Source organism: Tyto alba, unplaced genomic scaffold, assembly GCF_018691265.1.
Source record: "Tyto alba isolate M040663 unplaced genomic scaffold, T.alba_DEE_v4.0 Super-Scaffold_18, whole genome shotgun sequence".
Classification (NCBI taxonomy): domain Eukaryota; kingdom Metazoa; phylum Chordata; class Aves; order Strigiformes; family Tytonidae; genus Tyto; species Tyto alba.
The window spans coordinates 12714604-12736615 of NW_024881280.1; the positions used below are offsets into that span (position 1 = coordinate 12714604).

General features: G+C 39.0%; 2 protein-coding genes across 6 annotated transcripts in view; both read right to left on the reverse strand.

Annotated features, from left to right (window-relative positions):
• Nucleotides 1-22012, reverse strand: part of TMEM229B (transmembrane protein 229B) — a 323642-nt gene that overhangs the window by 171327 nt on the left and 130303 nt on the right. The window lies entirely within an intron of this gene.
• Nucleotides 1-22012, reverse strand: part of ZFYVE26 (zinc finger FYVE-type containing 26) — a 51282-nt gene that overhangs the window by 5158 nt on the left and 24112 nt on the right. For 4 of the 5 annotated variants that reach the window (XM_042790948.1, XM_042790949.1, XM_042790947.1 and 1 more), the window contains 19 exons: nucleotides 21145-21884; nucleotides 20399-20595; nucleotides 19412-19516; nucleotides 18707-18829; nucleotides 17833-18009; nucleotides 16429-16675; nucleotides 15231-15329; nucleotides 13204-13361; nucleotides 12137-12306; nucleotides 10773-10801; nucleotides 8484-8605; nucleotides 8178-8398; nucleotides 7398-7545; nucleotides 6154-6363; nucleotides 5083-5298; nucleotides 2848-3045; nucleotides 2330-2532; nucleotides 1324-1465; nucleotides 734-793 (listed from right to left, as the gene is read on the reverse strand). In XM_042790948.1, the coding sequence (XP_042646882.1) occupies nucleotides 734-793; nucleotides 1324-1465; nucleotides 2330-2532; nucleotides 2848-3045; nucleotides 5083-5298; nucleotides 6154-6363; nucleotides 7398-7545; nucleotides 8178-8398; nucleotides 8484-8605; nucleotides 10773-10801; nucleotides 12137-12306; nucleotides 13204-13361; nucleotides 15231-15329; nucleotides 16429-16675; nucleotides 17833-18009; nucleotides 18707-18829; nucleotides 19412-19516; nucleotides 20399-20595; nucleotides 21145-21884 (3565 nt within the window). The remainder of the gene's footprint in view (nucleotides 1-733; nucleotides 794-1323; nucleotides 1466-2329; nucleotides 2533-2847; nucleotides 3046-5082; nucleotides 5299-6153; nucleotides 6364-7397; nucleotides 7546-8177; nucleotides 8399-8483; nucleotides 8606-10772; nucleotides 10802-12136; nucleotides 12307-13203; nucleotides 13362-15230; nucleotides 15330-16428; nucleotides 16676-17832; nucleotides 18010-18706; nucleotides 18830-19411; nucleotides 19517-20398; nucleotides 20596-21144; nucleotides 21885-22012) is intronic. The other variant, XM_042790950.1, reaches the window with a different exon arrangement.

The window sequence follows — 22012 nt, forward strand, 5'->3', positions numbered from 1 at the left end:
TCCATCTCACTACAAACAGGCATTCTGCCTTGTACATCCTGACCTAAAAGAGGAGCAGGGCCTGCCATATCCACAAATACCCTTTCCGTGTGCCACCTCTGCCAGAAGCGTCCTTCTGTCCCAAAGAGGAGGCAACTGCAAACTGCACTGCTTGAAACAGTATCTTTTAGAGCTCCTAATATATATGGGTAAGAAACACATAAAAAAAGTTTGGAGGCTCATGAGCTATGCTGACTGATAAGGACCTCAACTTTTACCCAGACATGAGGAAGGAGATGTCCTCAGAGAGTATTTCCAGTTAATTAGCTTTGCTCTCTGTCAGAAGAGTAGTACAGATATAGCCCTGGCCTTATTTATTCACTGTGTCTTTGCATGGCTATCACGAACTGCAGAGAGCTACCAAGTCAGAGCTCTCTACTCACATCTGTGATTGTGGTTTGCCAGAGTTAAGCCACTGAACGAGGTGCAGAGCAAAGGAAAAGCTGTACTTAATTACTCTGAAGGACCCAATTAGTTTGGAAGTATACTACTGAAGCAGTACGTTAATTTCTTTACCAAGCTTTGTCCAAATACATAGACATTTAAGACTTGAACTAGCAACTTGTCTCACAAGAGGTTTTTCTTTTGGGGGATTAAAAGATGTTTTGCAAAAAAAGTCTTTTGCTTTAACGATTTCTGCTTGCAGGAGTTATTTTTGTAATAACAGTGCTTGTTATATGAAGTTTTTTCATACCTGGAGGACTCTAAATGCAATTCCAAATCCCTCCTCAATGTTTTTGCCTTCCAACATGACCTGAAAAGAGAGACATAGACAAGTTTGGGCAATGCACATTCTTTTTTTCATTACGTACAGTGAAATAAGAATGCATTTCTAGATTTTGCCCAAAGGCCAAAAGACAATGCATTACTTCAACAGAAAACAGCACCAGCCCAACAAGTAGAGCAAAGAGAGGGTCTATTGTCACACACCGATTCCCTGTGGGACATTGGACAAGTTACGTATGGAGCTGAGATGAAGTTAAACCAGGTTACAATAATAGCAGTATTTGCCTTGCTTCAAAACACAATATGATGTATAGTCAAAAGGCATGTTACCATCTGCCTCTGCAAGTTTGAACTTTGAGGAGAGGAGCTCCAAGTTCTCACATGTTCTCTGCTACTTTGAGAAAAAACAGGATTTTTCCATAAACAGTAGGTTGCATGCATGCACGCACAAGTAACCTGCCCATGAAAAATACAAGAGGCTGCTCCAACCACCAAACTGTGTATCAAGTAAATATCGTTGATGAAAAATAGAGCTGTGTTTGAAATAGCAGTAAGTACCTTGCAAGCAACATCCATTTTCATGTTATTGTTTCCAAAGAGTGTGGGCAAGGAGGAACCTGTCATTTGCGAGGTTCCTGAGCTCTCACATCGATGCAAGAACTTTGTTACTTCCATTTGCAGATCAACTGTATTGATGTGCCTACACAGATGGAAAAATTCTGACTTTATTTTGAAATAGAGAAAGTGTCAATTATTATTTGTGTGAACTCACTAATTTCTTGAACACATTTCAAAATAAGACATATTTCCAAACAGTAATTATTTCAGTTACTTTTTGACTGTGCCCTTTGCGTAACAAACTCTGCAGCAATGAGATACTTTTCAGATCCATGCACTTAACATGCATCACAAGCTGGAGGTGAGCACCTGTTCACATTATTTCAAAGTGAGCCAGAGAATCTGGATCCCAAATAAATATCTGCTCCCTCTCTTCCACCTCACCACACACACTCCCCCCAACTAAGTTAGAGTCTAGCCTGAAAAAAAGAAAAAAAGCCCCTAAGAACACCAAGATACAAAAGCCCGAGTACAAGAGCGATCTGGCTAAATTTACACTTCAACTTTTGAATGCAGGGGTTTAGTTATGTCTGGCATCTGTAACTTGTACATAGTTGAATGTTGTGAGTTAAGGCTGGTAGGCAGCTAAGCACCACAAGGCTGTTTGCTTTGTAGAAAGGAAAAGAAGAGCAAAAGCAAGAAAACCTGTGGATTGATATATAGCTGTCCATGCACTGCAGGGTTTTTGTTTGTTTTTTAAATTAAAGGAAGGTAGATTACACATAGACTGATATATTTTTAGTAGAAACAATTGCTCATTTCCTGGGTTGGGTTACTGGGGGAAAAGGTAATGGGAATCCTATACTTGTAATTACATAAAAGTCAGATTTGGGTCAGGCAGAGCTAGCATGTGTTAGCTAAAGCCAACTTAAACACAACCAAGGGCAGGGCAGAGAGAAGCCTGAATTTCCCCTTTCCTGTAACTTAGCTTCTTGTTTATAGATACCTTGACACATCCGTAGCAGACATTTTCTTCCGAAAAGTGAATGCCATTTTTTTCCTTCCTGAACTTCTTGAGACCTCCTGCAGATAGACTTTGAGATGGTCCTTGATCTTTAGAAGCCACGTCTGTTTACCTCCCAGTTCGGTGTAAGACTTTGCTCCATGAGTGAAAAATCTAATGCAGGTCATGGCAGCACGAACGTGATCCTAGAAGAAATATACTGAACACTAAGATGGACCAAAGTACACCATCTTCACTAATTGCTGTCTGTACTAGAATGCTCACACAAAGAAGGCATTGCTCTGTTTTCTTTAAAACAGAAGTTCTAAAGCTACTGCAATGCACCAGATCCATGACAAATGCATAGCAGGTCAGGCTCAGGCCTTCCTATCTGTTTTTTAGGATTGGAAGGTAGCAAAGATATACTTGTTCATCATGCAGATTTACACTGAAGTAATTAACCAAAAGTCTGACAGTATTCAACATTTCCCTGAAACAGACAGCATTGACCCTCATCTTACCTTCATGAACTGTTGCAGCTCATACAGAATATGGTAGTAGTTCTTCCTCTGCAAGTATTTGCAGGCTGCAATCAAGTAGAGTCCCCAGCTCTCCAGTCCTGGATCAATGGTTTCCAGCAAGTTCTCCAACATATGCAGTTTTCCACTTTCATAACTTGGAATGAATATCCCTTCAATGAACACTTCCGACGGGGATTCCTACACAAACATCAGAAAGGTAGTTTGAAGCAAAGCCACTGTGCCTTGTTGACTTTCCTTATATAACATAAAGGAGTATTAAGTGACAGAGATCATAAAATTAATAAATAATTTAAGTTGGAAGGGATCTCTGGAAGTCATTTGGTCCAAACCCCCACCCAAAGAATGGCTTCCAAGTTAAGTCATGCTGCTCTGGGCCTGTCCAGTCAAGTTCCAAGCATGATGAAGTTGGGTGATTCCATAGCCTTTCTGTGTCCCAGTTCCCATGTCTGAATATCCTCACTGCAAAAAAACCACTTTTCCTTACATTCAGTTTGAATTTCCCTTACTCCAGATTGTGTTTACTGTCTCTCACTCTTTTACTGTGCACAAATGAGATAAGCCTGGCTCTATCTTCCCTATTATCACACACTTGATAGCTGAAAACAGGACATTGATTTCCTTTTGCCTTCTCCAAGCCAGAAAAACCTAGCTCTGTCACTCCTCATACATCACGTGCTTCAGGCCCCTAGTCACTTTGATGGCCTTCTATTAGATTTGCTCCACTTCAGCAATGTCTGTTTTGTACTAGGGAACCCAAAATTGGACACAGTAGTTCAGGTGAAACCTCACAAATAGTGAGTTGAAGGGGATATTTACTTCCCTTGACTTCCTGACTGTGGTCTCACAAATGCAGCCTCACATATTAATGTTACTATGGAAAGAAGCATGTGTGACAACATGGCCTGCATAAACATTCTAAAGACATGATATGGAATTTATTTTTTTTTAAATCTCAGACTAAAGATACAAGCTACAAAGCCTGTACATATAAAATGTTTCCAAACAACCAACAGTGGCATGTTTCAACAGAAACCTAGTACCTTACAGCTTTAAGGTAACAAACCTTCCTCTCTAGTTTGCATGATCACCACCAGTCTCCTTATCTAAAATTTCCACATCAAATTATTCGTCTAGACTATTTTCAAAGTTTGCTACTTAACTAGTGAAATTACTTCACTAGCACTGCAAAAATATGCAACTTGTCTTTAAAGGCAAATTTAAACTGACATAAAGTACACATCTGAAAAGCTAATTTAATATGCAGGTGAGTATATGAGCTTAGAATGACTGATAACACAAGGAGAAAGCAGAACTGGTAAGACAACTTTATTTTCTATTAATAAAACTCATAAGTAGACTGAAGGTAATGGAATTTGGTGTTTTGAGTTGTACCTTCTCAGTAAGAATTATTTAAAATAATTAAAAAAAATAATAAATCAGTAAATGAAATCTAAGCACTGAAACTTAAAAAAAAAAAAAACAAAACCCCACACACTTACCAGCTTTCAAACTGGTGAGATGTAATGGCTTCACATCTCCTAAGAAGCACCCTTAATAAATCAGTGAGAACCTTGTTGGAATAATTTATAGGTTTAACTGTCATTTAGCATCAACAGAACTTATTTCTCCAGACATTCTTAAGTCCTCCCATATTCTGCAGTTTTCCTAAGGGAGAACTGGAAGCCATTTTTTGGCTTCCCTAGATTTCTGTCCTCTGGGACACAATCCTGTATCTCCTTATATTCCTAATTGTTACAGAAGTACAAACATGGGTGTGTGGTTCAAACAACAATACCAACAAACAGAGCCACTGTGATAAAGTGTCTAGTGTTACTGTTATGTTGCAATTAAAAATCTTCCTTCTCTCTTCTGACCTGCATGACAACAGTCCCAGGTTTTCAGCTTTGCAGAAAAAAAAAAAAAAGAGCTGTTGATGCAGAACCTCTATCAAAAAAAAAAAAAGCACTTTTTCTTCTCTAGAAGCCCCTGTTTCAACACAATGGGGAAGAGAAATTAAACACGATGTAAAGATCAAAGTTATTTTTTCATGTCACTGAATTCTTGTCAATCACTGGATAGTTCGTATAACAACATTTAGAACCTCAGAAAACTCCTGCTTCGGAATGATGCTCATTACCATCTCCGACTAGCCTTGAAGTCCTCTTAGCTAGTTTGCTAATTCCAGTTTAGGTGATGGCAAATTAGACTACTCACCTTATTTAACAAGTGAAGCAGTGCTTCTCTCATACAGTCATGTCTCATGTAAAAGCTTACAATTGCCAGATTAGTGCCATAACTATGTAAATAAAACAAGCACTCCTGATAGTAGCTGTTGTGTTGAATCTTCCCCTCACACATCATCTCCAGAGACAGACTTCTCGTTCTCAGTGTTGCCTCAAGTTCCCTCAATGTGGCAAAGTAATCCTCATCCTGGAGTTAAAACAGAGATTCAATGACAGCTGATGAGTAGGAGGAAAACTTTCTTTTCAGTTAGATCTTCTAATTCAGCCTTGAAACATGTCTGTTATTGTTTTTAAAGTAGATATTGCTTTAGAGGGATGAGAATCCAGTAATGCTTTTTATAAACACTATATTGGATCCCTGCTATCAACAGGGATGCTGAATGTTCCTGTGGCTAGTATGGTTACCTCCAGGGTCAGACAGGAGGCTTATTTAAACACAGTTCCGCTGTCAACAGCTACTTCAATAACCTCGTTCAAACTGGGATTTTTATTCTCCTAAAATATGTACTACTAAGAGGTCTTTCATCACTATGGTTCCGCAGTTACTTAGTACTAAAAGTAATTTTTTGGTACCTATTCAGACCTTCCAGAGCTAATCCCAAACCATGGAATAGTGCTTTTTGACAATGAAAGAAGAGTGGGACAGCATTTGTAAATTCTCATTTGAATTCTTGCAAAGTTATCAAGAGTTTCAGTAGAAAAACAGCATTACTGCAGCATCACAACATCCTGTTGGGATTGAGTTTCATTTCCTCAGACTGTAGCAATAACATGTTACCCAGTACAGCTTCTTTCCCTTCCACTAAGTATGCCCAAAATTACTATAAAATCCTAGGAGTTAGTTCTCAGCCACCAATTCACTGTGATGAAACAGCTAACAGATTTCTCAACAATATTCAGTTTGCAATATGCAATCATGACAAAAGAAGGGAAAAAACCCTAACATCTGATATTGTAGCATGTATTGCTATAAGATATGTATTAAAACATCATTACTTGGCTTCGCTATAGCCCTTCAGAGTAGACAGAACGGAAGACTTACTGCAATGAGTATGGGCTTCACTGTGGACTCCAGGTACTGTATCACATCCTGGACCAGCCTTGAACCATGGTTCAGCTGGTTTAGATCCATAGGCGGCTTTAAACATCGGTTAAACTTCTCTCTTGCTGAACTTAAATTTCCAGCTTTAAGGCAAGCCATGCCCCAAGCATGCCATGCTCCACCTGGATCCAACCCAGATTTTGTGGAAACCTAAATTCAAAATAATTTGTTAATATTGCAACACAGCCCCAGTACAGAAAACAGGAAAAATGGCTTATCACACAGTCAGTGATTGTGACCTTTCAACCTCCTAAAGCACATTTTCCATTAAAAACAAAACCTGTACTGACTATTTCTGTATTACTGGCACAAAATGCCAACTACTAAAACATCCATGATCTCTAAATGTGGAAGTATATTTTATTGTACAAATTTAAGCAACTAGCTATCTGGGAAATTTCAGTTCAGTAAAATTTAGAATATTTTCACATCGGCTTTTCTAATGCGGGTGATTTTTACAGAGCAGAATTCATCAGGTTTGTGGTTTAAAAAAGAGCAACACAAGATGCTAAACAAACCACCACTGAATTTATTTCACATAAATTTGCTGATCTAATTTACTCCTGCTTTTCTTTAGTAGCCCAGCTGCCTTTAAACATGAACTGTTTTATTCAAATAGGCCATTTATTCCTGCTGTTTATTAACCCTTGCAATGCCATAAAACAGCACCTTACAAAATCCTGGGAGCAGGAGGAAGACAGATGATGATAAACCACACTAGATGAGCTCTAATAGATTTGCCACCAGTGCTGATTTCAAAGTAAATGCTTGGGAAAGGTGCCTTACTAATGTCTGCTGTGGGATTACAGACAAATGAAAGCAAACATATAAACTTCAGATAAAGTCCCACCACAAAGGATGTCTCAGCCCTTCTACTGGATGCAAGATTCCTCCGTTTAATGACTTTCCTGCAGTTAGTTCATTACAATTTCAATTGTACTGGCAAACAGGGCCCTACCCCTCCCTTCAGCAGCCTGCTCCACAACAGGATGACTTTTCCTTCTCAGAAATTTCTTTTCAGTGTTCAGAAAATTATTTCTTCTTTGTTTAAAAACTTAATCTCAGCTGGTAACTGTTTAAATATTGTCCATTTCACACATCATGCCCATCTGAACTCAGGAGGGAAAAAAACAAAAGCCACTACAGAAGCCTTATTAACACTGACATCCCTCCACTGTCATTACCTCTATAGCTAGTTGATAGTACTCTGCTTCCAGAAGCCGATTTCTTAATCTTGTTACTGCTGCAGGGAGAAGAATCTCATCCAAAGATGGTATTGGACGATAGGCAGCAGCAACCAAAATATTCAACACATCCACTTTGCTGATGTAGCTAGGAGAAAACAAAGAGGTTCAACAAATACATACACTTTCACTGTTATCATACACTTACAGAGCTTTATACCAAAGACAACTCTTATAACAGTGGTTCCTAATCACCAGTATACCAGGTTTCTCTATCCATCATACTATCCTATTCAGACTACATTTTATTTGTTTTTTTTTGCCATGTTCAGTAGAACACTGGCAGATGCTGATTGCAGACAGCATCTATAAGTTACCAAATCAGAACAGTACACGTGAAATTCATGTATTATACTTGCCACCTCAAGCTCTGTAAAACAAGACTTGAGGAAAATGTAAAATGTTCATTCTCAGGAAGTGCAGGTTTAAAATACTATCTTGAAATACAGATTGAAAGTAGATACACAATATCAGAAGTAAAATATTTACCCCACTCTTTGCAAATTATTTCTCCTCACTCTGAGAATTTTCAGTAATTATTATGTAGTCATATTACTTGAATTTCTACTATTTGAACTCTTACTTTATGAGCTTCTCTTCTTGTTTAAAATGTCCACAGTACAATCACAAAACAACGCTCCCACTCTCCACTCCCCAGTAAAAAAGGATAATGGTCTCGACAATACCTCAATACATCCTAATGACCATCTGATAAATCACCTGTCACAGAGAGCTAGATCCTGGCTTCTTCCAGCTTTTACAAACATCATTTTGGCACTGAAGAGCAATTGTTTCATGATGTCCATAAGTAGACCGGCATCCACCTCAGGATTAGTGAGCCCTTGGGACAACTTGCAGCAGTGCTCTATCAGTTGGTGGCCACACACTATGCTGTCACTGTGCAGGCTAAGGATGGCAATACACAGGGAAGCGCTGGGAGCCTAACAATTTGACAAAAGACAGACATGGGTATTGAGGTAGTTCTCCAGGGTGCTGCGTATTCTGGACTCTTTCTCCAGACCTCACCTGTTCATAATAAAATTCACTGCGTACAATTTCATTCTCCTCTTCATTTAGGGAAAAAATCCATTCAAGCTCAGTTGCCTTGGGTATTCGCACCACTGTGGAATATTCATTATTAGAAGTTTCTGCAGTCAAAAAGAAAACACAAGGTAGAATCATTGTACAAGAAGCAACAAACCTGGTTAAGGACCCATAACGCAGAGTATTCCTATACTCTCGTAAAACAGTCATCTGTAATCCTGTCACTGTACCACTTCCTGCCAGTATCACGTGTCCAGTACACAGATTACAGAAACAATTTCCATTCCCTCAGGAGGCTGCCAAATTGTACCTAAACTTACTCTACTGTTACCAACACCCTGTCAACAAAAACTGGCTCCAGTAACATGTCTTCAAATGATTATCCAACTCTTATTCTACTGGATATCAAGCACACCAAACTCCCCTCTTTAGCCTTCCCTCAAGCAAGTTATTAAATATTTCTGAGCAGGAGGGAAGTGGAAACGAGAACTGTGGGTTACAGCTAAAAAGGGAAGGGAAACTGAAGAACCAGTTGTAAAAGAAAGAGTAAATTGACTAAGATAATGGTATCTTTTTAGAATCCAGGTTATTTGAACATATAGTCCAGCAGCTTTAAAACAGAAGATTTTGAAAAGATGAACTAACTCCTTACATTAAGTTTTCATATAAGATAGTACTGGAGGAAATTGGAATTTTGATCAAATGACACAAGAAACTTAATTTCTGTAAAAAGCATTTTTCTCTCCTCCAGATTAAGGAGATTTCTGTTTTGAAATTAGTAACCCAGAATAGCCACAAATCAAATATTGTCTGTCATCTGAGTGCAGCTGAGAATGCACAAGCCCTCTGATGTTCAAGTTTGTGATTGTGGTTCCTGGCAGAAAAACAATGGCCAATCTTTCAATGATAAGAAATGGATAATAATGCTAATTTGCTACTCTTTCCCCTAATCACCTTCCTCCTCCTCATGGAAAAACTTAAAAAAAAAAGTCTCAAAATTCACTGTTCTAGATTACATAGCACTGTCAGAGTGTTGAATAACACTAAAACTGTAGAGTCAATAAAAAAAAAAAAAAAGCTATTTTTAAATTGAACTAGGAACTGAAATAATTACAATAAACCAGGCCTGAAAACATTTGGTAAGCCTTCTTCACAGTCTCATCAGGTAAGTTAGGAAAGCAGAATAAAACACTTTCCCTCTTAAATCTAGGGATTTCCATACTGTTCTTATTCACTCCTGCTGAATGAATCATACAGGCTCAGTGACGTGGAGCAATGCTGTAGGCAAAGAAAGATCTAACCAGAAGCAGCAGCTCAGAAACTGCATTTCAGCTGTTTCAGTCCTGTAACAAAGGTAGCAGCAAAGCAAACTTCTGTCAACAGCAAAAAAAACCAACAAAACACAACAAATCCTCAGATAGCCCACCATACTTAAAAAGGGACAAGTAAGGAGAAATATTCTCATTTGTTTTGTAGCATAAATGCAAATTTTGCACCATGTTTCACATTTCTGTTATAAATACTTGAAATAACTGTATTTTGGTCTGCCAGAATTTCATGTCAGCGGAGGAAAATTTTGCAGAATCACCTCAAATGCCAGACTAAGCAACAATAAGTAAATACCTTCTGAGGAAAACTGGCAGAGAAAAAGTCAACTAAATTTTGTTATTATTCCTGAAGTGTTATGATATTAGATGTGGAAACTGAGGCACAGATGAGAAATTACTAGTCCGTATTCACACAACCAGCAAAGGAGATGGAACTCAGAACACAACCAGACCCATGAGAGCGGCCTCATCATGTGCTACCCCCAGCCAGCATGGGGTATCTAACACCATGGAACACTGCAGTGGTATTCAAAGTTGTACTATCATGGTTTGTAAAAAGGGGATCACTCAGCACAGCTCTGTAGTGAGCTAATTAATTCCTACTCATACCACAGGCCTTTGACTGACCGTTTCCAGTATGCAAAGTGCATCCTCCAAACGTTGTTTTTCAGAACCCTTTTTTAATCCCCATCCAGCAAGTTCAATATTGACTCAGACATCTCTCCTAGATCTCAATTTCCATTCAAAGAAGTTTAGAATGCTCAATTTCAGCCTGCACATGCAAAAACCATCAGTGATATTTAGTAACTGAAGTTTTGATCACCCTTGGGCTGCAACCAGATGTATCAGCTTCCTATCTCTAACTGCTACTAATCAGGCACTCTAAATCAAAAAAATAAAAAACAACAGAACACCTGAAGTTTAACATTACTCCATTCCTTACCTTCCACTTGGTCCCGATCTTCTTTTCTGCTGTAATAAAATGACAGAAACATCATGCCTACTTCAGCACACAGAGGAAAACATAGTTTTAAAAGAGAGATCAATATGGCTAGCCTTTTCAGAACGCTGTCTTGTAAAAAAATCTAACATCCCTCCCTCCCTGCCCCCTCCAGTCCATTGCCCTGCCCCTACCCCCTATTGTCTGGAAAGCTAAGATCCTGCCTCTGCACTGTTGTATTTCAACTACACTAAGTGACTAGCTCTTATAACCTTCTGTAGGAATAGTACTGTTGCATACATCATAAAAAAGCAAACACTGTGAACAAGAACTGCCCAGTATCAGAGTACATCAGAGCTAAAATGCAGTTTTTGGCAGCCAGGTCTTTTATCTTAAGATTTAGTTGGTTTTGATATATGAAAGGGCAAGTATAAAAAGATCCAGACACTGAGGCAATTAAAACATGACAGGTGGCATTCAAGCTCACTGCTAGACTGACTTAATCTGGCAGTGTAAACAACCATTCTGACGCAAATTGGTTTAGCTAGAAATGATTGCTTGTTTTTTCAGAGGTTCCTTTTCAGATCCGCACAATATTCCTCTTTTCCTAGCAAGCCTGCTGATACTGCCACAGCAGATACTGCTATCTGCAGGCTTGCTAGGAAATGAGGAAATGCAGCTGAAAGTGCAGCTGAAAAGAGTGAGCCTTAGTCTCTGTGACCCTGACAAGCCTGCTGAAACCAGTATCAGCAGGCTTGACAGGGTCACAGAGAGTAAAACTCTTCAGATCCAATTTTCACCAGCTGACCTAACATACACACAATGAATTTCAGTCCAATTCTCAGCTTAAAGCAACCACATAATGTAAATCTATCATCACAGCTGTCCCTTTAGATAGGCTTTGAAACTGCCCCTAAATCATGAACGTGCTTTTGAATACCCACAGGTTTAAGGAGTCGTAATCAAGGGATTATGGAATAATATCAAAACACTGATATGTTCAGCAGAGCTAGTCCATGTGCTACTAATCTAAGTGTCAAGTAAACGGCAAGAAACCTTGTCACACTGTAGTTGTGCTGAATATGTTTTGCATCAAAGCATTCAAATCTTAGGTTTAATGATCAACTGATGTTTAAAGAATTAAAGATTTTATTGCCTGGCTCTCTCGTGTTCTTTCTAATATGAAAAGTAACCTGGGGCATAAGGAACATCCTCACACCTATCAAATCTGAAAATCCCAACAGTTGGAGGCCAAAAAGCTGATGTTATGTTCTCCAGATAAACCCAAATGTTTACTTCTCTTCCATTCCATTAATGTACTCTGCTGTGTACATGAAATTGAGGAGAACTAGAACGGAAGGACTTACATGCTTGTGTCTTGCATCAAGCCAGGCAGATGATCTCTGTTGTAGTAGCTATAGCATTGATCACATACACGAGATAGATTTTCTCGGCAAGCTTCTACTGCCATTTTCTTGGTGGAGCAGGAGCTGCACACCAGCCTGCCACAGCGCCTGCAGTGATGGCGCCTGTTAAACTAAGCAAGAGAGGTCACAGATGAGCAACAGAAAGAATTTACTGAAGTCTCCTCCTGTGCCTGCCTCCACTTATGAGTAAACTTACTCCATTTGAAGAGAGAAAACACCATGCATGATAAGGCTTTTCAGAACTATACAGTAACTGATTCTCACTGTTATAATTCCTTTCCAGAGAAGGCATGGCAAAGAAAAAAATTAAAACAACTCAGAGGCAGATATTTAAAACATGTTTGCTCTAGTCTTGGTTTTCCCACTACTTAAATTGTCCCAATTTTGATCACAGTGCTAATAGATCATCTCTTGGAAAAGTCAGAAGCTGTAGACTGTCTTTCTGACACCATCCTAGTAATTTCCAAATTCAGAAGCAATAGATAATTTGAGAACAAAGTATTGTTTCTAAGCAATAGAAGATAACAGACTGTCAGCACATCTGCAAAACTCAAAATTAATCTTCTCCCTTAGAGCACCAGTGCAGTTGCTCAATTACTCTATGAAACAACAGGTTTTAGAAAACTGTAACCAACAGCAAATATTACATTTTCTACATTGGTAATCTGAATTAGATGATGCTCATGTTATTTCTTACCAGCACAGTTAACAAGACAGCCTTTTGGAATATTAATACTGCTATTATTACACATTTTTGAGATCTCAGTCGTCTCCTCTCTGATGACCAGATTTTCTCTTAAGGCTCTATTACTTCACAGCACTCTGCAAGGTCTTCTCAACTACACTAAATAGAAACTAATTGTTAAATATCAAAGGACTGGCGGTCTTGTCACGCCCACACTGATGCAAACAAACTTGCTAAAGTATCTAGGAAACAGACCACGATCAAGTGCTCATATTAAGGTCACAGTTCTAGGAATATCTGTACTTCATTTTTTCCTCCTTACCATAGTAAAGCGTTCAGTTTTGCAAACCATACATATCATTTCAGTGTCATCAGGTATCCATTGCTGCTTTGGTGGCGGCTTCTCAGGAGGCACAAATTCTTGAGGAAACAAATTCTGCTTCAGACTTCTGTCTCTGGGACTTGCAGATATAGCGACACCTTAAGAAGGGCCAGGCGCAGAAAAACATGAAACAGGATTTAAGCTGTTTAATGGAGTCTTGAATACCAGAAAACACTACGGACTTACTGAGGCTGTAAGATCTTTCTGGCTCACAAGAAGACTACTATTATCTTTCAAAAAGGCATGGCAGAATAACATTGTCTAAGGAATATATATGCTTTAGGCTAAAATTGCAAGATTGTATACCTACATTACTTCAATACTGATAAGCAAGAGTACATAGTTATTAATAGACCTTTACCATAACAATTAGAGAAGTGTAAGACAACCTGTCATCATTGTTCTTTTATCATAAGCAGTGACTTAGAGGAAGAAGCAAAAAAAATACCCTGATATATATGGATACCAAAAAGCAATATAGCATAAAATACAATGTTAAAGATACCCAGTGTTGACATTCCTGAAGACTGAGACTTCTGTGTTATCTCAGGAGAGCTGTGGTATGGCTAGCAACAGCATATCGCTCCCTGTTCTGGTCCCCTTTACAATCTACTGGGGGGAAATCAGTTCAAAGAGGCAAGAGTTTCAGTCTTTGACCTGGCCAATGAAATACTCGTTGAATCAAGTTTACAGTATTAGACAGACTTTTAGTTTATATCATGTGAGCTAGTTACACTACAGGCTAATTAAAAAGTTCAACATGTCATTGCAGCCCAACAAGCCACCTTCCTTATACATGAATACTCAACTAAAAAAGAAAAAAACCCTTCATTCCAATAAAACTAACTCATGCTCATCTAAGTAGATAATGGATTGCAACATTAGAGGACAACGTATTCAAGTTTTGTAACAAAATGTAGATATTCAGCTGACCATTCCAAGAAAAAATAAAGAGCTACACAGCCCAATCCAAGACAATGGTATCACTTCATGTAGGCAGAGCAAGAAGAGTCTTCAGTTCAGGATGGAGAACCAGAGAACAGGTCAGACACCCTACACTGCACATCAGGATATCACTGTGCAGCTCTAGTTCAGGCCCATCACTTGCTGTGAATCACCAGCCTTGGAGGTCTGAGGATATCCCTTGCTAGTCATTCACTGAGAGCAAAGACTGTGCATCTTACAATATATATCCTCCAAAGAGTGCAACTCGAGCTTCAGATGTTGAACAGAACCTATAGAAGAATTTGTGGTTGTTTTTAAGCCACAAATATTCTTTAGTTGTTTTGGCTTAAATTATTTTGTTTCTATTTATTTGTGTTTGAGGACTGTGAGTGGAGCCTCTCAGACAATACAAGGTATGCTATTTTCCTCAGATCACAAGAGGGATCCTAGAAAAAAATATAAATTCAAGGACCAAAAGCATGACTTAAAAAATACAACACGAATGAGATTCCTACTGTAAAAAAGTTAAGATCCAGAAGAAAAAAAAGAGTGGCTGAGCACAGAAAGGAAGATAGGGAGAAGTAGCACAGTGATGGGCTTCCAGACAAGCTCTGCCTATATATGAAGAGAGAAAGTACAGAAGTTAAGACTTCGAAGATTAACCTGCAGCACCATTAATCCACTAGCAACCTAGCTGTGCCAGAGAGGTAATTTTTTTTTTTTTTTCCTGCAGATGTAGTCCTGTTTCCTATGGTCTGTTCAGACTTGTTTTTTTCTGTAGGGTCTCGAAAGGTTTTGTGCTGATTTTTCAGATATTTTGTAGATACCTACCAAAAATCAAAACAAAGCCATACACTACGTGTTCCCCTTTAAATTTTCTTTTAATTGAGCCCAAAGCACCCAACTATGGAGACCGACTAACCTGCATTAAATGTGACCCAGGTTATTATTAAGCGGTGGGGTAGGGGATAAAACAAGTAAGAACATGTTGAAAGAAAATGGCACCAATGTCTTCACCTTACCAGTAAAGCTGACAGGAGATAGTTCTGATGACCCTGATTTAGACAGTGATTCACACTCTGATACCTGATTAAGACTTTCCTGGATACGTATCAGAGAATCTAGGACAAAGGGAAGAAATAAACATAAAAATCAGGTAACAATACTGGCCATGCATATACCTGTTTTTATAAAGATTAGAGGAATCCATTCACAGGAGTATGCAAAAATGTCATCACAAAATGGGACTAGCTATGTAATTACAAATTACTATGTTTTCATTAAAATTAGACCACAATGCAAAACTATATAAAATGTGATGACCTAAAACAGAGAAAGGGATCTTTATCAAAGCAATGGACTACTGATAGGCACGGGAATAACACAGCAGAGAGTAAATATCAGACGTGAAGACAATTAGTTGGCACCAGATGCTTATGGCATCATGCTTCACATTGCAGTGGAAGGCACATACTTGAAGTTATAGGTCATTTGGCAGGAAGAGATAGAGAATTCTAATGCTTTTATGTTAGCAAAAGCAGCATATTTAAATCATGAAACAAAGTCAATATTTGGAAACTGGCATAAAGCAAGTTGGTAACATATATGTAGGTATAAATAGATACAGCTAGGTACACACACCATGTGCTTTTAATACAGTGAAACAAAAGCACTGGACTTGATCTGCAGCACCCTCTGCTGTTCCAGTTCTAAAACACTGAGAGAGCCAAATGCAGAATTGGACACAACATGGATAAGTAGGGATTTGCAAACCAGAAAGGAGAACCGTGCTGAGAATGTTAAGTAGAACTACAAGTTTAAATGTCTTTTATATGAAAAAAGGAACAGCACTCTGGTAGGAGAAAAGACTATGGAAGATTAAATTCCCATTCTGTTTCAGGAAAGATGCAGTTGGCTGCAGTTTTAGAATTGCTTAAGTCATCAGTGACTTTATCTTAAACAGGAATGAAATAAAATTGAACAGTATCATGTAAGAAAAGAAACCCCCAGAAAGGAGCAACAGAGGAGAGCCCTAGAAACTTCTGAAGCTACTGGTCCTTGAGAACATCTATTTACAAGAAAGGCTATGAACACGTTCTGGGCTAGAGGGAGACTGAAGGCACCCATCTAAAAACGTTGTGGCACAATTGGTGAAAAGATGCTGGGGGGAAATTGGCCCTTCTTTCCCAAGTGAAAAACAGCATTCTCATGGAAAGTCACCTGATCTCTTTTCCTTTAATGAAAAGGGGAAGTTGAGAGCTTTTTCTGCATACTTGGAGAGCAAATTGTCCATGTCTTCTACAGTAAAGCCAATTTCCTGTCCAGCTAAGAGCTGGTGCAGTGTCTGCACAGCTACAGCTACCCAGTCCACCTTCATATTCATGAGGAGCTGTTCCAGCATGAGCAGAGGCCTGGAGGAGAGGTGGAAGTAGTTAACACGGGAAAGCTCAGGCAGAGTCAGCAGCACCTGAGGGACAAGGAAAAAAGTGTATGTTAAAATTATACACCTTCAAATCTGTGTTTGTGAGATTAAAGACAAGAAACTACCACAGTAGCTTATGCAGAGAATGGAATAAAGTAGAGAGACCAAAAAAACGGAGGTGAGACTTCACAGACCTATTACTACTTCTGTTACAGAGTTATTGAGGGGATTTGCAGAAATTACTTAGTATCCACTTTCTCATTCTATAAAACACTACCTCAGCTGAAGGGTGGAAAGCGTTTTGTCACCCTGTGACAAATATGTTGCAACAGGGTTGAGCACATCCTCTTATTAAAATAAGTTTATAAAAAGAATATTAGCTCAATCGTTATCCTTCCACCATTTGAAGAAACATTGAGAGGAGAAATTAAAAGCAATTCTCCTAAATATGGACACTTCCCAAATTAAATCATGTCTTCGAAGAGGGACAAGTAAGGAAACAAGAAGCCCAGCAAAATACTCTTGTGGCAAACACTGAAGCAAGCCGCTATTTGTAGTTCTACAACAAAACCAACATTACCAAAAGCACTGCGTTTTGTTTGCATGTAATGCATTCGACTAAGGTAACCTACTGGTTAATTTATCTATTTCCAGGCCAAGCACAGAACCTGTATGACTTCTGTAAAGGCAATGGCCATCCCAAAAAGAGGAGTGATACTGTCTACCTTTGGAAGGCACTTGGGAGAAACATGCCATATAAGCGTCAAAATCCACCACACAGGTGGGCATATGTGGGACATCTGGTGTTACTGACACAAAGAGCAAGTTGAGGATGCTTTCTTTTTCACTGGGGACAAGGACAGCAACTGTCCTGACAAACGCCACAACTTCATATTATTCCACACCCACCCTCTTTTAGTCTGCGCATTCCTCCACTCCCTACAGCTCAAACACAAAACTGCTCTGTTCATATTGGGAGCTACAACCACATCTGGATACAGGAACTGCAGAGATGAAGAAGGGGAAGAGAAGTTTTAAGACATCTCTAACTTTCCTTTGGATCCCAAGATTCAGGACCTTAGATCTCATATGGTGACAATACTCTGGTAAAATCTACAGACTTTATATATTATGTATCTATTATGTATTATAGAATTATTTATAGATTGCCGTTAATCCTACAATGCAGGAGTTTAACTCACTTTTGATCCCATATAGAGTGCCTGGATTTCACTACGGCGTGCTGTTGTCAGATTTGCATAGAAGTGAGCTGTGAGGTAATCGGACAAGAAGTGAGAGGCTGCCAAGTTCGGATGCTGGTCAAGGGACTGTTCACTGATGGCAAGGCAAATACCAGGGTCTTCAATTCTTTGTAAAAGCTACAAAAGGAAACAAAATACAGTGAATCCCTACTACATTCCTGGAAAGTGGCTTTTATAACGGGCAGTCCGTGACAGATTATTGCCCTACGATGGTCCAGCAAGCAAATTAACTAGCACAAGTGTCTCATTGCCTATTGCTCTATTAATTTAAAAAATATTTTGTTTAATAAAAGTAAGCAACAATTGAAGCAAGGAATGGGACAGAAGTTGTAGTGATCAGGAATCTCCACTTTGCTTCCAGAATATTTTCAAACCTACATAGTCTGAAAGAGCCTGCATTTTATTTTTTGCTCTCTGTTATTAGCAACAGCTCCCGAATTATTAAAACCAGAAGAATTCACACTTCGCTAATTTGGGCACTGAAGCACAACTGACCAATTCCTGATATTAGTTTCACTTCTGGTTCCTCTGCTTAAGCAGCACAGAAATGCTTCATTATGATTTTTCAGATAAAAGGGGCCTTGTATTTCCATGTAAGTGACATTGTGCTATTAGGTCCAAGAATGATTGCCAAGCAGGATTTTCACTTAAGCAGAACAGGGGAGAGCCAGGATCCTGCAACCATATCTAAGCAAATAGCATCTCCTAAGGGAGAAACCAAAAAGGCCATGAGAATGCACACAAAGAAGACAAGAAAAAAAGTTCTCAACTTATTTGACCTACGGATGTAAAGCTGAAAGAGTCTTGATATTACCTGCAATGCTTTTTCCACATCTCCCATCTCCAGTAAGTGGAGAAGGTGCTCACGGTGAAGGTTGATCAAGTCTTCTCTTGGGACAGGATATAAGTGCCCCCATTCTTCACACAACTCATAATCCTAAACAATTTAAAAAAAGAGTAAAAATTAAAGAAGAATAAATTCTACCTTCTCTGATACAGCCATTTCTCCCAACGTTCTGATCAACTTCACAAGCAATTCTGTAGCTTAGGCTCCTCTCCCACATGCAAAAGGTAAATAATTACATTGACAAGGGGAAGACGATAGTAATTTTTGTCAGTCACAGACTGCATTGAGAATACCTTGTCATCTCATTGTAAGCAAGTTGGCTTTTTAGAGACATTTTTAAAGTCAGCCAGATCTAGAGCATTAGTATTTCTATAATAAGCCTGTATTATGCCAAAAGCCACACTATTAATGTCTTCAAAATTCTAAGAGAAAAGAACAGGTTGTATGTCAGGGTAAGGGTTACGACTTAAACTTAAGGATTATTAACTACATGTAAATCCTGACATTATACACAGATCTGTATTTGTTTCTGTAGCACAGAACTGAGTAAAGGAATCCTTCCTCCCAAGGTAACCCCTGCTGATCAATCTTTTAAGATGCTATTTCAACAAGTTTATCTATTCAAAGTTTAATGCATTCTAATTCAACAAAATTCACATGATGATGCCTAACCTTTGCTTTCAGAATGATATTCATGACTGCTTGAGGGTCATCAGTGCAGGCTTTTTTCAGATCCTGCCAGTCATTCCACAATGGTTCATTTTGCACATTCAAAATCTGAAAAAGTTAATATTAGGGTAGAACAAATTTTAAAAGCTTTATCTACAGTAATCACTAAGTCTAAGAAAACAGCTGAGCTAATCACATCAAGAGCTGCTTCATACAAACAAAAAAGTCAAAAAGGAGACCCATGTTTATCTCTAGCCCTTTTCTGGGATGGTGTAATCTACTTGCTTTCCAAAAAAGACCACGCAGTTTTCTCAGAGGTATGAGTCTACAAAGCCTGTTTATAAGGGAAGATTTTTAAAAGACTAGATGACAGTAATTATAGATGTGAAAGTACACGTATGCTGCAGACACTGCCAGCACTAACAGAGAGACAACTGAGCTGTCAGTTAGCAGAACCACCACCAGATAGCTCAGCAGGGATTTATGACTCCTTTTTTTGCTCTGTTTGGCTTTTCAGTTTGTGCCGAATTCCAGGTCAACTAGTCTGACTGATCTTGGGTATGTGCACAACCCTCCACTTAGAACTGACTGCAACTGGACCACTAGTCTTGTACACCATGCCTGGGTACATCTGCACCTCTCAATCTTATAAAATGAGGAATTGCCATGGAAAGCTTCCAGAGGCTCTAGCATTTGTATAGAATGGAAAAACAAACACTTTGCAAGAAAGTGGCCTTACACAAATGTTTAGATCTAATCATGTTTGCAGATCTGAACGCTAATACGAAAGTGGGAAAGTTATGAAAGATGGAAGCAGAGTGTCAACTGGATACTACAGCACTGAAAATACATGAGCTGTTTTGGATTAAAGAGTTGAAAAGCTATTATGATCAAAAAAGAACCAAGGACTAAAACTTTTTCAAAGGGCAAGCATGTCTGTTCCCTGCTGTCTATTTCATCTCACTAGTTACTTGAAGAATGACTTTGTACCTTTTGATAAACATGGAGTTCGTTCTTCCTGCTCTGCAGACTGCCTTTTAGGTCATCAGTTATGCCCAAATCAGAAATGCAATAAGCTAGGATTTCCAAACAGGCATCAAGGGGCCATTTGTCCAGACAGCGCAGGGCCAGCCGACTTCTCAACGCTGCGTTTTTTATTGGGAACAAGTATTGCCAACCATCCTTATCTGTGGAGGAAACAAACCACTAGTTTGAAACAGAGTTGCTATAATTCAGAAAATAAAAAAATCTTCATCCTCACTGGGACACAACACCAAAAGAAACAGGACCTTAAAAAAAAAAAAAAAAAAAATCTATGTGAGACTCATCCCAAGCATCAGATTCTTGAGAAGTAACCAAAGTTATCATGCGATACTATCTTTAGACTCCAAAAGGCACCTCCTTTCACAGGATACATCATCCATGTATGACAATGACACTGCTGTAAGAGATGTTCCATTAACAGTACTATGATTAATGTCTCCTGATGTATTCAGCTCTTCATGTAAAAATAACACCACAGATGCATTCCAGTTCTCTTGTACTAAATTGGTCAGGATTTTCACATTTGCAAAACAGAAACTATACCACCAAAGACAGCAAACTTAGGATGAAGGAAAGGCTCTGTGTTTGGATTTGCCCAAGGACTACCACTTTAGTTTCCACCTCCTGATCCAGGCTGTATACTTCATTAAAAAAAAGATGAAGGGAAAAAAGCCTGACTTAATCCTTCTTACCTTCAGCAGTTGCACAGCTCAGAACAGCATCCTTCACACTGACCAGCTCCTCCACATCTTGACTGTACAGATCCAAGACCTTCAGAGCTCTGTCCCAATCCTTTGCAGCAAGAGCTTGTTCAAAGACTCCCAATAATACCTTAACAGCTGTGGTGGAATGCAGTCCTATGAGAACCAGAGATATGTATGTCTTGCCAGAGAAGACAGTAGCCAAACTGCTACCATCCTCTTGCTGGTTTTGAAGTGGCTCAAACATAGCAAAAAGAAATCGTTCCAATATTGGGAACTCCTTCAACAATGTCTCACACTCCCTGGAAATCTGTTCCAAACCTAAGGGCACCTCCCGTTTTCCCCGGAATTCCATCCACGATAAACTCGATTTGGGCATTTTCTGTATATTAGATGCAGTTAGACATGCCACTGTGGCCATTAGCTTCGACTGAGACTTTAGGAAGTCCAGGGAGGTGGCAGTGAGTGTATGTTGGCTCAAGTCATTCACAGAGGGTGGCGCCTGAGTGGAAATATCCTCAGAGGTCACTGCAAAATTGTGAATAGGTATTTCAACATCTGGCAGGCAGTGGTAGGCACACTGGTGTGATAAGTTGCTGATGTTTGTCAGAAGAGACTTTGCCTGGCTGTTTTGCCTTGCACTACACAAGGACAATGGTTCACAGCAACAATTAACAATAATTTGCTGCACATTCAAGTTCAACTCTTCTTTAGCCAAGAGAGAAGAAAGCCTGCAGGATTGAAAACAGAACCAGCTTACCGAGCACATATAAAAGTTACTTTACAATTACACATTTATAAAATCTTCCAAATTTTTTGGGAATACAAGCCCCCTAATATTCTTCACAGGTACATAGAG